This window comes from Furipterus horrens, unplaced genomic scaffold (genome assembly GCF_987537825.1).
Source record: "Furipterus horrens unplaced genomic scaffold, mFurHor1.1.pri manual_scaffold_13, whole genome shotgun sequence".
NCBI lineage: Eukaryota > Metazoa > Chordata > Mammalia > Chiroptera > Furipteridae > Furipterus > Furipterus horrens.
This window is the reverse complement of record NW_028327183.1, coordinates 55,908,051-55,921,360: the sequence shown is the minus strand read 5'-3', so window position 1 is coordinate 55,921,360 and position 13,310 is coordinate 55,908,051. Positions and strand designations below refer to the sequence as shown.

The window sequence follows — 13,310 nt, the reverse complement described above, 5'->3', positions numbered from 1 at the left end:
TGGGGGGTGGTGCTCCTCGCATCTAGTGGGTAGAGGCCAGGGAAGCTGCAGAACATCATACAATGTCCAGGAGGTCACTGCTATGGACTGAATTGTGTGTGTCTCCTCCCCACCAACCCCAATGCATGTATTGAAGCCGTAACCCCGCAGTTTGTATTTGGAGATGAGGCTTTTAGGAGATATGAAGGTTAAATGAGGTCGTAAAGGTGGGGTCCTAATTTGATACAATTTGTGGTGTTATAAAAAGAGGAAGCATCCTGGCCAGGTGGCTCAGTTGGTTGGAGCACCGTCCTGTGTGCCAAAAGGTTGTGGGTTCCACCCCCGGTCAGGGCACATACCTAGGTCTTGGGTTCGATCTCCAGTCAGAGCACATACAAGAGGCACCTGATCCATCTCTCTCTCTTTCCCTCCCTCCCACTTCCTCTCTCTCAAATCAATAAACATAACCTCAGGTGAGGATTAAAAAAAAAAAACAAAGCAGAGGAAGCAAGAGATGTCTCTCTCCAGGCGCACGCATAGAAGAAAATCTATTTGTAAGCCAGAAAGAGCTCTCATTTTATGTGGATTGCTTTAATATATGGAAATACCTATGACAAGTACTTAAGCCAAAAACTAAAACATGTAAAACAGAAGGTAGGAAGGGGAACTTATTGCCTTGGGCTCCAATGAAACCGGGAAGCCTTTCTTACCAGGAACCAGATCGGCCAGCACCTTGATCCTGGACTTCTGGGCCTCAGGACTGTGAGAAAATGAATTTCTGTGGTTTGAGCCCCCACCTGTGGATTGTGTTATGGCCGCACCAGCAGGCTAAGACAGGCCCCCACAAAAGAGGGTTACCTGGCCCCAAACGACAGTAGTGCTGGGGCTGAGATACCTGCTAATATACTAATTTTGAAAAGTCTCAGATGTTCACGTGCAAGCAGAGATCTCTGCTCACGTGAGCATCTGATTTGTACCTGAGTGACTGACCCGTCTTGGATGTTTACATTAACCGTTACATTATGCAACATTTTACAGAACAGTTACATGGATTGTTAAAGATGTAAATTCTACCATATAAACAGATATGACATGTATATTATAGACAATCTAACGCACAAGAAGGTTCATGGGAAAGATGAGGACACTGTGTGTTAGGGTTTGTGAACTCTTGCAAGTGGAATACAGGAACAGGGAAGGCAATCATTCACCAGTGACTACACATCAGTCAAAATGCGCTGAGCTGCAATGGATACATATATGTATCATAGAAAACACGTGACATGAATACAAATAAATTATATGTATTGTCTTTTATTGTATGTATTGCACTATATTATGTTATATGCTCCTATAATTTATTAGAAGACAAATAACCCTTTAAAAGGTTTATATATAATCAACATTTATTTTTTAATTAGATGTATTGGGCTGACATCAGTTAATAAGATTATGTAGGTTTCAAGTGTAAAATTCTATCAACTTAAAGCATAAAAATGAGGAAAAAAGAAATACGCGTTATATGCTCTTGTACTGAGAACGTCATAAGACAAATACACATAAGGACACCTGTTGGGAGGAATAATAAAAATATACATCTCTACCCACAAGCCCATAAATGATAAACTGTATTATTACCTGCCAATTTGTGGGTTGCATTTTCCTAAACAAAGTGACTGGGAACATGGTGGGGATTTTTACAAGCTAGAGAACAATTTTGTAGGTAGAAAGATGATGAGTTCAGATTAGCTGGAAAAAGCTGATAAAAGGATCTGAAGTTCCAGGGGAAAAAATAAAAAAATCAATAAAATCAATAAAATCTGTAAACTTCAAAATAAAATTAGGGCTCAGAGAACCAGGTTGTGGCATCTGTCTTTTGGAAAAATGGGAACCATGGATTTCAATGAGATCGACCCCGACTTGTGTCCGGAGAAAGCAGGGTCTGCCAGCAAACCCCAGAGCTCCGGCGCTGGAGAGTCTGCAGCCCTGGTATTGCTGCAAGAACAGCCCACGGTGAGCAGAGGAAGCCAGTGAAGTGACAAGCCAAGGAGGAAGTGGGCGCAGGCTGCCAGCAGGGGAGCGAAGGTCAAAGGCTCAGAGGTGTCCACTGCAAGTTCCAGGAAGCTCATTCGCGTTTGTCACAACAGCAGCTTCAGAGGAAGTGTGGGGTGAGAGACCAGTTGCCTGTGGTTGAGGAGTGACACGAAGGGACAAAGCAAACACCGCAGGCGCAGGTCATTTCTCAGGGAAATCGCTCTCCATGAGACCAGAGGGAAGGGCGTTCTTCCATAGAACTGACTCAGAGTTCTGAAGCTTGAACTCCTGTCCCTAACTCAGAGCTGGGAACCTTTTTCCCGGTGAGGGTGGGGGTGGGGGTGGGGCGGGGAGTTAACAGCTGTGGAGAGTTGGCAGGTCCCTAGGATGACATCACGCCTTCATGACATTGCTAAGAAGGAGCTACCATTCCCTCCTTTTGGGCAAATGGAAGGGGGAGAGAGAAGGGACATATCTTGCCTCAGGAACACAGGTTTTGTATATTAAAAAGAAAAAAGCATTTTATTTATTTATTTTTAGAGAGAGGGGAAGGGAGGGAGAAAGAGGGGAAGGGAAACATCGATCAGCTGCCTCTCACACACCCCCAACCAGGGACCTGTCCCGCAACCCAGGCTGGGAATCAAACCAGTGACACTTCGGTTTGCAGGCCGGCACTCAATTCACTGAGCCCCAGCAGCCAGGGCTGTGCTGTTTTTCTAAAACAGATCGAATTCGGTCCTCTCCTCCCACCTCCTGATTCTGCAGTAGATTTGTTGTATGAAATGGGATGAAGAAAGACACGGAAGGCGGACCGGAGATCTTTTCTTCTTGTAACTGGGAATTCACAAGAACCTGGGGTAAACCCAGGAGAAAGAGAGGTGGGCTGAGGTCAGGGAAGGAGATGCTGTGTCAATCTTTACATGTCACCTCTTCTATACCCATGAGACCAGGATGCTGGAGCATCAACCTGCAAAAACAGATGGCCCCTGAGCAAGGGAGATGGGCTGGAGCCGTGCTGTGGTACAGAGGGCTGACTGTGCCTGCTTCACACACACACATGGGTGCACACACACACGCGCAAGCACACACAAGGAACACACATGTGCACATATTGTGTGTATGCAGCACACATGTATAGACACAAAACTGCTCACAGACGTGTGCACACTCACGAACACATGTGCACACATGCATACAGCATGCACAACACACACACATGCACACGCACACACTATCCAGCCATGAGAAAGAAAGAAATCTTGCCATTTGGGACAACATGGATGAACCTTAAGGGCATTATGCAAAGGCAAGTAAGTCAGACAAAGAAAGACAAACACAGTATGATCTCATTTATATGGGAATCTATGGAAGCTGAGCCTGTAGAGACACAGTAGATGATGGTTACCAGGGGCCAGGGGTGGGGGAAACAGGGAGATGTTGTTTAAGGGTGAAAACTTGCAACTGGTAGGTAAGTAAGTCCTGGAGGTCTAATGCCCAGTACAGTGAAGATAGACACCAGTATTTTATTGTTGCTAAGGGACTAGATCTTAATTATTCTCATCACACAAAAGAAAGAATCCCGTGACACTGCAGAAGGGTTAGCTAACACTACAATTGCAATCACGTTACAATATATAAATGTATCAGGGGGAAGCGGGGAGGGGGGTAAGGGGGAAAAGAAGGGGAAGGGCCTAGTCAAGGAACTAGGATGAATGACCCATGGACATAAACAACAGGGTGGGGATTGAATATGGGAGGGGGGTGAGCAATGGGGGAAAAATAGGACAACTGTAACAGAACAACAATAAATAAATAGAAAGAAAAAAAGGATCAAATCAACACACTGCACATCTTAAATTTAGCCAATGTGACATGTCCATCGTATTTGAATGGAAACATAATTTCAGTTTGGAAAGATGAATCCCTAGTTTGCATCTCTGACTCTGCCCCCAAATATCTTCTTCTTGCCACACCTCTCGTGATTTATCTACTATATTAACACAAAGGGGTGGGAATTAGAGGAAAATGTGCCCTTCGTCCACGCAGTTGCCCAATTTACAGACGTTAGAGTTCTTTCTGACTCGGGCACATGCTCAGCCACCATTTCTAAACGACAAAAGGAAGTCTGGCTTCTGTGCCTAAAATACGTCAGGGGTGCCCACCTTCTCTAAGCAGCTAGTTATCAAGTTTCACCTAGAATAACGTGGGAGCTTCCTAACTGGCCTCGCTGGATGTGTTCTTTGTTACCTTCAAATGGAAATAAGCTTAGCAAAAGGAGAATACAAAGGAACCTTCTAACTGAGGCAGTACCTACAAGATGTTATAACGACTAGCTTACACAGTGGTAAGATATTAAAAATATTCCTCACAACGTCGGTACAGAGAAAAGGACACCTGCTATTATTACTCCTGTGTATCAATGTACCAGATGTTCCACATAATAAGACTGTGAAAAATCAATTTTAGAAAAAAAAAAAAACAAAAACCCTCAACATTTTTTTTCAGATTTAATGTGTTTTATTGATTAAAATATTACATTTGTGCCAATTTCCCTTCCCTCTGCTCCCCTCCACCCGGTGGCCCCCCTCCCTCCAGTTGTCCCCCCCTTTTAGATTATGTCCATTAGTTGTGCTTACAGTTCCTCCCAACCTCTCTCCGTCTATTCCATTCCCTCCTACCTTGATCCCCAATTCCTATATCATCTCCCTCCCTCTCCCCACTCCCCCTCCCTGTTGACCTCCCCCCAATATGCTTCCCGTACCCATAGTTCCTTTTCCACTCTCGTTGCCTGTTTAGTTTGCCTTTGTTTCATCTCCCTAGCTTCTGTTTTTTTAAACCAGTCCCTTTAACATCTCATATAACAGTGGTTTGGATCTAATGAACTCTTTCAGTTTTATTTTGTCCTGGAAACACTTTCTCTGTCCTTCTATTCTGAATGACAATTTCGCTGGATAGAGTATTCGTGGTTGTAGGTTTTGGATTTTCATTACTTTGAATATTTCTTGCCAGTCCCTTCTTGCCTGTAGGGTCTCCCTTGAGAAGTCAGCTGATAGTCTAATTGGGACCCCTTTGTACATAATTCTTTTCTTCTCTCTTGCTGTTTTTAAGATTCTCTCTTTATCTTTAATTTTTGACATTTTGATTATAATGTGTCTTGGAGTGGTTCTCCCTGGGTCCAGTCTCTTGGGAACTCTCAAATTAAGAAGTGAACTTGGTGAGACCACTGAATACACATACAACATACAAAAGTCAGTTGTATTTTATAAGACCAGCAACCAACAATAGCAATGATATCATTTAAAGAATGATACCACTTGTGGAATAAGAATCATGTCGCTGTGGCCCTACCTGGTGTAGCTCCGTGGGTTGGGCATCATCCTGCAACTGAAAAGTTGCTGGTTTGATTCCTGGTCAGGGCACATGCCTAGGTTGTGGGTCAGGCCCCTGGTTGGGGCACATATGAGAGGCAACAGATTGATGCCTCTCAAGCTAGTAAATTCTGACCATTGAGAAACAAACGGAAGTGTTGTGTGAATGTTTCCAAGAAATCTTTATAACCAACAATTGGCCAGTTACTCCCCCCAACACTCTCCCCTTTCTCCCTCCCACTAGGGACCTAGGAGGAAGTGACAGAAAAGAGCACCTATTAAAACTGTAGGTGAGATTCCACATATAAGGAAGATCATATGGTACTTGTTTTTCTCTGACTGGCTTATTTCACTGAGCATAATCTCTCCAGGTCCATCCACACTGTCCCAAAGGGTAAGAGTTTCTTCTTCTTCTTCTTCTTCTTCTTCTTCTTCTTCTTCTTCCTTCTTCTTCCTTTTTTTTTTTTTTTTTTTTTTTTACAGCTGGGTAGTGTTCCACAGAGTCATACATATAGAGAACAGACTGACAGCTGTTAGGAGAAAAGGGGTTGGGTCTGGGTCAAAAAGGTGAAGGGATTAAGAAAAAAACCAACCAACCAACCAACCAAACACCAAATTCTCATAGACAGACGACAGTATGGTGATTCCCAGAAGAAAGGGGGGTGGGGGAGGTAGAAGAGGGTAAAGGAGGGATAAATGGTGATGGAAGGAGACCTGGCTTGGGGTGCTGAACACACAATACAATATACAGATGATGTATTGTAGGATTGTGCACCTGAAACCTATCTAATTTTATTAACCAATGTCACCCAATAAATTCAACAACAGCAAAAATATTTAGAACCTAGAAGAGAGTAGGATCTGCCTGCAGAAGAAATTGAGCATCTTCATCCCCCTTCCTGCCCTATTCCATGGAGTTGTCCCTTGGTTTCCCTCACAGACACCACACCGCCCACAGTCAAGGTCCACCAATGGCCACTGCATCTCTTGGTCAGTTGTCCAGGGCTCTTTGTTTCCTGAACTTTAGCCTTCATTCCTGACTTGAAGTGCTGTTGGCTCCCTCTTCCATCTTCTTCCCGCGGAGCCAGTCTTCAGCCAGGAGACACACCAGGGCCACCAGCACCAGGGAAGCCAGACCCACGTGAAGGAGAGTGTCAGCAGTGTGACCCCAGAGGACACGACCTGGGACCAGAAGAACGATGATCACAGACAGGAACCCACGGGTATCATCTCATCCCATCTCCTTTCCAGGCCGTGCCCCTGGCTGCCTGCATACCTTTCGGGAATCCTGTCTTCGTGCTTAACGAGTCAGGTTTCCAAGCATCTGCAATGGTAAGGAGAGTGAATAAGTGAGAAAAAGAGACGGTGTTGGCCTCTTGTCCTCCAGCCTCTCCTTCCCTTGGACACAACCCACGACATTCCATGTTGCTTTTCAAGGTCCCCTCCCCAGCCTCTGGGTCCTAGTGGCTTGATCGGGCCAGCAGAGTGGAAGAGTCAAAAGACAGATAAGTGTCATTGGGATTCAGCTCTGGGACTAATACACGTGTGTCTTCACTCCAGGCCTGTCTTCTCTCTGAGCCTCAGTTTCCTCACTGAGTCCATTGATACCGTTTCTTCTTTCTCAAACAGTAGAACTCACTCTTGTCATTTCCTTTGAGGTCCTAACTGAGCTTTCCCAGCTGCACCCCATCCCTATCTGGCACAACTTCCAGTCCCACTGGTCTCATTAAAAAAAATTCCATTGGCCATCTGCCTGCTGTAGGGCCCATGCATTGGCCATTCCCTTTCTCTAGAACCTTCTTTATCCCAATAGCCACAATGTTTGCTTGGATACCTCCTTCTCCATGAGGCCCACAGAGACAACCCTGCGTTCTGTTTTGACTTTTTCCCATGCCGCCATGTCTTCCTCATGCGCTATATCACTGATGGATGGACCCTGACTTTGACTCGTGGTCTGTCTTCTCCTGCCAGAATACAAGTGCTCCAAGAGCAAGGGTGTCTGTGTGGTTGACCGATACAGATCTGCAGGTCACAGTGTTGGGAGGCTTGGATTCCCTCCCTGCTACTCACCAGAAGAGGGCTGTCCCGTGGGGGCAATGCTGGTGTTCCTGACATCTCCTGGCCATGGAGACAAGGAAACAAGTAAGGGTTTGGGGTTTACTCTCATCTTCCCACCCACTCGTTATGCCTCCCTTTCCCTACCCCTCTCATGTTCTCCCCCACAAACAACCACCTGGGTCTCCAGGAAATAGACATGGATGAGGCATCCTGTCTACCTCTCCCCACTCATCCCTCATCACTTGGGGTTTATGTGGGGTTCCAGAGGAGGCATGGGGAAAATGGGGGGTTTTCTCACCTGAGACCAGAAGCACCACAGGCTCACTGGGGAAAGATAACATATAGTCGTTGTAAGAACCAAAACATCTGTACGTCCCTCTGTGGGCTGTGGTCACAGGCCCCATGGTGAATTCTGCTTTAATTTCCCTGTATCCACATTGCGGGCTGCTGGGTCTTCCCTCCCTGAGCAGAAATAACCTGCCTGTTGCAGTCTCTAGATGGCAATGGAAGGTCACGTTGTCCCCTAGGACCACCTCAGGACCAGGATGAACCAAGAGGGTGGGCGTATCATATATTCCTATGAGAGAAGGTAGTTGTAGGGAAAGGGCATTTACTTGCCTTCTATACCCCTGCCCCCATCCCCCTTGTCTTGAAGACCAGGAGTCACTCCCCAGAATCTTGATCTCTTCTGTGTCCTCAGTTTGTCTCGGTCGTGGATGTATCCTCCAAGACCTCCCTCTCCCTCTCAGAGGTGTTAATACAAACCTCTCTCATCAGCATCACCTGAACACTTATTAGGAATGCAAATCCTCAGCCCTGGCCCGGTCGCTCAGTTGGTTGGAGTGTTATTCCATAAGCAGAAAGGTCACAGGTTTGATTCCTGGTCAGGACACATGCCTAGGTTGTGGGTTTGGTCCCCAGTCGGGGCATCTGAGAGAGGCAACTGAATGATATTTCTCTCTCACATGGATGTTCCTCTCTCTCCCTTCCTCTCTCTCTAATATCAATAAGCATGTCCTCAGGTGAGGATTTAAAAAAAAGAATTACAACTTCTCAGGCTCTGCCCTAGACCCACTGCATCAGAGACTTGGGGGTGGGGGTAAGGGTGGGCAGCCATCTTTGTTGTAAAAAATTATTATTTTTAATTGCTGTAAAGTACATGTACCCTAAAATTTACCATCTTACCCACCTTTAGGTGTCCAGTTCAGTGGCATTAGGAGCATTCACACTGTGTGCCACCATCACCACCATCCATCCACAGAACTGTTTTCATCTTGCAAAAGTGAAACTCTGTCCCCATTCAACCGTAACTTCCCATTTCCCCTCCCCCAGCCCCCGCCACCCACCCTTCTACTTCCTGTCCCTATGAGTTTGATGACTCTAGGTACCTCAGATAAGTGGAACCATACAGTCGCTGCTCTTTGGTGACCAGCTTGTTTCAACGTGAAGCTGCCCCACGTTGTAGCACTTGTCAGAATTTCCTTCCTTTTTAAAAATGTTTCTTGATTTTAGAAAGAGAGAAAAGCATCAATGGAAGAGAGAAACATCCATTGGTTGCTTCCCATTTGTGCCCTGAATGGGGACCGAACCCGAAACCCAGGCATGTGCCCCAACAAGGAATCAAACCCACAACAGTTTGACGTACCGGATAACGCTCCAACCAGCTTAGCCACACCGGCCAGGGCAGAGTTTTCTTTCTTTTTTAGTCTGAATAATACTCTGTTGTAGGAACAGATCCCATTTTGTTGATCCCTTCATTTCTCAGTACACACTTGGGTTTTTCTACCTTTTGGGGATTGTGAGCAGTGCTCCGTGAACATGGGTGTACTAGAGCCATCTCTGTTACAGGCTCTCCAGGGAACTCCACGTTTGTTTAAGTTTGTAAGCACCCCTCAGGTGAAGGGCACCCAAGCTTACCCTCCCTCCCAATCACTTTTACCCTGTTCTGCATCCTCTCTCTCTCTCCTTTTTATGCTGCCATTTCCTCCTCATGTCCTATCTAATCGACTCATATATCCTGACTTTGACTGATGGCCTGTCTTCTCCTGCAAGAATACAAGTGCCGCCCTGGCCGTTGGCCCAGCTGGTTGGAGCATCGTTCTGTACAACACAAGGTGGCGGGTTTGATTCCCAGTCAGGGCACATCCCTAGATTGTGTGTTCCATCCCTGGTCGGGGCGAGTACGGGAGGCCCCTGATTCACGTTTCTCTCTCACATTCGTGTTTCTCTCTTCCTTCCTCTCTCTCTAAAATCAGTGAACATATCCTCAGTGGAGGATTAAAAAATAAAGAATTCAAATGCTACCAGAGCAAGGGTATCTGCCTGGAACTTCCTTAGGAGTGGTTCTCATCCGATCAGTGTTTGGTGCTGGGGGATCCTAACATCGCTCTGAGACTACTTTGAATGGTATTTGCCTGGCCGGGTTCCCCTGCCCAGCCTGGCTCCCTCATCCATCACAGGGGCTGCTTTTGAGGACACTTCCCAGTAATCCCTCCCTCCACACAAACATCCGTCAGAGTCCCTTACCTGAAGAACCCGACCTAAGATAAATCCAATCCTAGGACACAGAGGTAACTCTCAAAAGATAACCCCTGTAGAAAGTAATAAACCCCCCCTCCCCCAAGAGAAACAATATCTGAGTGAGGTTTGGAAGAGATGAAAAGAGATTAATAAAGGGTGACTTTCCCCAGGCTTCAGGCTGAGGAGGGGACTCTATGGCTAGAGAATGGGACAGTTACCTGTTACCAACAGATCCAGGGGGTCACTGGGCTCTGACCAGAGTTCCCCACGTCTGTAATAGCACCTGTATTGCCCTGCAGTGTTTAAGGTCATGGGCCGGATGGCGAACTTGACTTTGTTTGTCATTCCAGGTGGGTTTGGTGTCTCCGAGGCAAAAAGACCTCCCTCATAATGCAGTTGGTACTCAACGGCCATGTGAGCTCCCTCACACCAGATGATCACCTCCATCCCAGTTGGAATGAAGGAACAAGGCTTGGCCCAGATGATGGGTTTTGAGAGGGTGTCTGAAAGGAAATCAGACGCTGGGGTTCCAGGTGGAGCCCCCCCCCCCCCTTATTTCCACTCAGCTGCTGGCCTCAAGCCCTCCTACCCAACCAGAGCCGCTGCTTCCCCTCCACTTGTCCTCAGGTGGATGCAATTGTCTGCCCCACCGGAAACTCATTTCTGGGCCACTGTCTACATTATGAAGTGGGGACAGTGTGCCCAGTCTGAACCCAGAAGAGGGACTCGGGGGCTTTGAAGGAAGGACTCACGCTTCTGGGCGCTGATCCGCTGGCTCAGACACAGCGCTGGAAGACAGGAATAATGAGACATGTTGCTGCCCCTGGCACCCCGGATCCCAGCCCCCTTCCACATGGGCGCTCACCGAGGCTGAGCAGGGCAGCGAGTGTGCCCAGCATGGCAGAGTCTGCCCGCGAATGTGGACGGCAGGATGGAGACCGAGCCCAGCAGGCTGCACAGGATGTGGTGGGTGAAGCCCGGCATGCGTCGGCATGGGACTTTCACAGTGACTGTCACATGAATGTTCACAGCTCTTCCTCCAGCTCTGACCATGTGGCATGAGGAGGGGACGGGGTCCTCAGGGCACAGCTGATCCTATCTGAGGCCTAACCAGAGCCTCTGACGATTGTCTGCCCCACCTGGACCTCATTTCTTGGTTGGTGTTTAAAATCTGAAACGTGGATGTTATGCCCAGGGAAGTCATTGGGGAGTGATCAAGCAAAAACCTTAGGATCATTTTTAAAAACGTGTGTTTAACCTCAGCCCCCTGTGTGCAGCATGAATGTGCTTGGATAACTCAGTCAGTTTAATCACAATAGAGTGACAACACCATCTTCTTTAAAGATTTGTTACAGTGTTTCAATAAATGTAATTTTTAAAGCAAAAGTGGTTGTTTCTTACATAAATACATTGCTTTAGTCTGTTACAAGGGAGAAATGAAACATTAAAATATAATAAAATAAAAATCAGTATGAAAATGTTACATTTATATTACAATTATTTGCTATAAAATATTTTAATATATTTTATTTCTCTTGTTTAATTTATTTTTGACTTGAATGTAAGTTTCTGTTTTCTTTTTTTTTCTCATTAAACTTTGCTTTAATGTGTCTCAACATTCTGTGACAGATGTTTGGTCAAGTTGTTTTCATGAAAAAGTACTGATTTAAAAAGCTAATAACTTAAAAACTGACCCCCCCCACACAAACGAAGGGTCCACAAAACATTCCCTTTTTCTTCTGAAGGTTTTACAATGCATTGTAATCATTAACCAGTCCTTGGCTGAGTGTAAGGTTCTTATTAATAGTGTTTTCTCATTGAATTTATTGGAGTACAGGTTTCAAGGGTACAACTCAAGAAAACATCACTGCCTGTGTGCCCGTGACCCCAAGCAAAGTCTCCTTCTGTTCCCATTTTCTCCCGACTTTGCCCACCTCCACCTACCCCCAACCGCTCTGGCTATCATGACCCTGTTGTCTGCGTCTCTCTGTTTATATACGTTTTTATTGCTTAATACCTTCACCACTTTTTTCATCCAGCTCCCCCTCTCTCCTCCCCTCTGACAGCTGTCTGTCCCATGTATCTGTGCCTCTGTTTCTTTTTTGTTCATCAGTTTATTCTGCTCATTTGATTCCACATGTAAGTGAGAGCATATGGTATTTGCCTTTCTCTGACTGGCTTGTTTCACTTAGCACCATACTCCCATGTCCATCCACTGAGCCATGTCCATCAGCGCTGTCCTTATAACAGTTTGAGAGAAGGTGTCATCCCCCTGCGTATATAATGCCGTGCTTAGAAGCTATGCTGGAAAAGCAAAGCTATAAAGTGAGATGTCCCCTCTTGAGTGAAAAGACAGCTTGGACACCAGCCAAACTCCTAGTCAGAAGCTCGGCTCTCCCTGGGTAAAGGGTCACCTGTTGGATTGCTACTGTCTTGTCCTTCCATATGGGGAGTCTCCAATATTAGGACTCACTAAGAATAAAGTTGAGTGCTTCACGCCAACTTTCTGTTTTTCATGCTCTGGAGACCGTAGCCTTGATGAGTGCACAGGAAGTAGTGGGTGAGAAGCCAGGGCCGCCCACCAGAGTTTCCATGCTGACCACAGGCCATGCGTGTGAGATAGCTGGTTAAGTGCTATGTTTTTTTTATCACACCTGGCCTGTGCAAACAGTTAGAAACCAATGCAAGGGGGAGGCAGGCAGGGGCAGATAATGGGGCAAGCTCACCTGCAGATGAAAAGATGGCTCTAGACCCATAAGGCATTTAGTCTTCCTCCTCACCCATAAAATACCTTAGTTCTCATCTTAAAGTTTTTAAACTGATTTTTTTTTTGAGAGAGAGAGAGAGAGAGAGGAAGAAAGAGAGAGAGAGAGGAGAGAGAGAGAGAAATCAGTCTGTTGCCTCCTGTATGCACACTGACCTGTGATCAAAACTGAAACCTAGTTATGTGCCCTGACTGAGGATGGAACCCACAAACTCTTTTTTGGTGTATGGGACAATGCTTCAACTGAGCCACTTAGCCACTTGGCTTGGGCCAATTTCTCATCTTTTTAAACCTAAACTTCATCCATAGGATGAAGGTAAGGTTACCCGTGATTGGGTGTCTGGGTCAGAAGCAGGGAAACAGATACCCTGGAACGGTGAGAAAGTCCTCCTATCTTGTAGGACCCTTATAGTTTGCATTTCAAATTTAGGTCTCTGATCTATTTTTTTTTAATTTCTTTTAAAAACTGTTGTTCTGTTACAGTTGTCCCGATTTTTCCACTATTTCTCTCCCCTGCCCCACCTGGCCCTGCTTCCAGAGTCAGTCCCCACCCTGTTGTCCATGACCATGTGTCCTTTATACTAGTT

General features: G+C 46.1%; 1 protein-coding gene across 1 annotated transcript; it reads right to left on the bottom strand.

The window, feature by feature from the left end:
* Positions 1–5,933: 5,933 nt before the first annotated feature.
* NCR1 (natural cytotoxicity triggering receptor 1) lies at positions 5,934–10,950 on the bottom strand. Its single transcript, XM_090259246.1, has 7 exons — positions 10,825–10,950; positions 10,712–10,747; positions 10,178–10,462; positions 7,738–8,016; positions 7,452–7,499; positions 6,629–6,705; positions 5,934–6,597 (listed from the first exon to the last, which is right to left on the bottom strand). Exons 1-7 carry the CDS (start codon positions 10,856–10,858, stop codon positions 6,412–6,414), a joined length of 945 nt encoding a protein of 314 aa, XP_090115372.1. The 5' UTR covers positions 10,859–10,950; the 3' UTR covers positions 5,934–6,411.
* Positions 10,951–13,310: the final 2,360 nt, after the last annotated feature.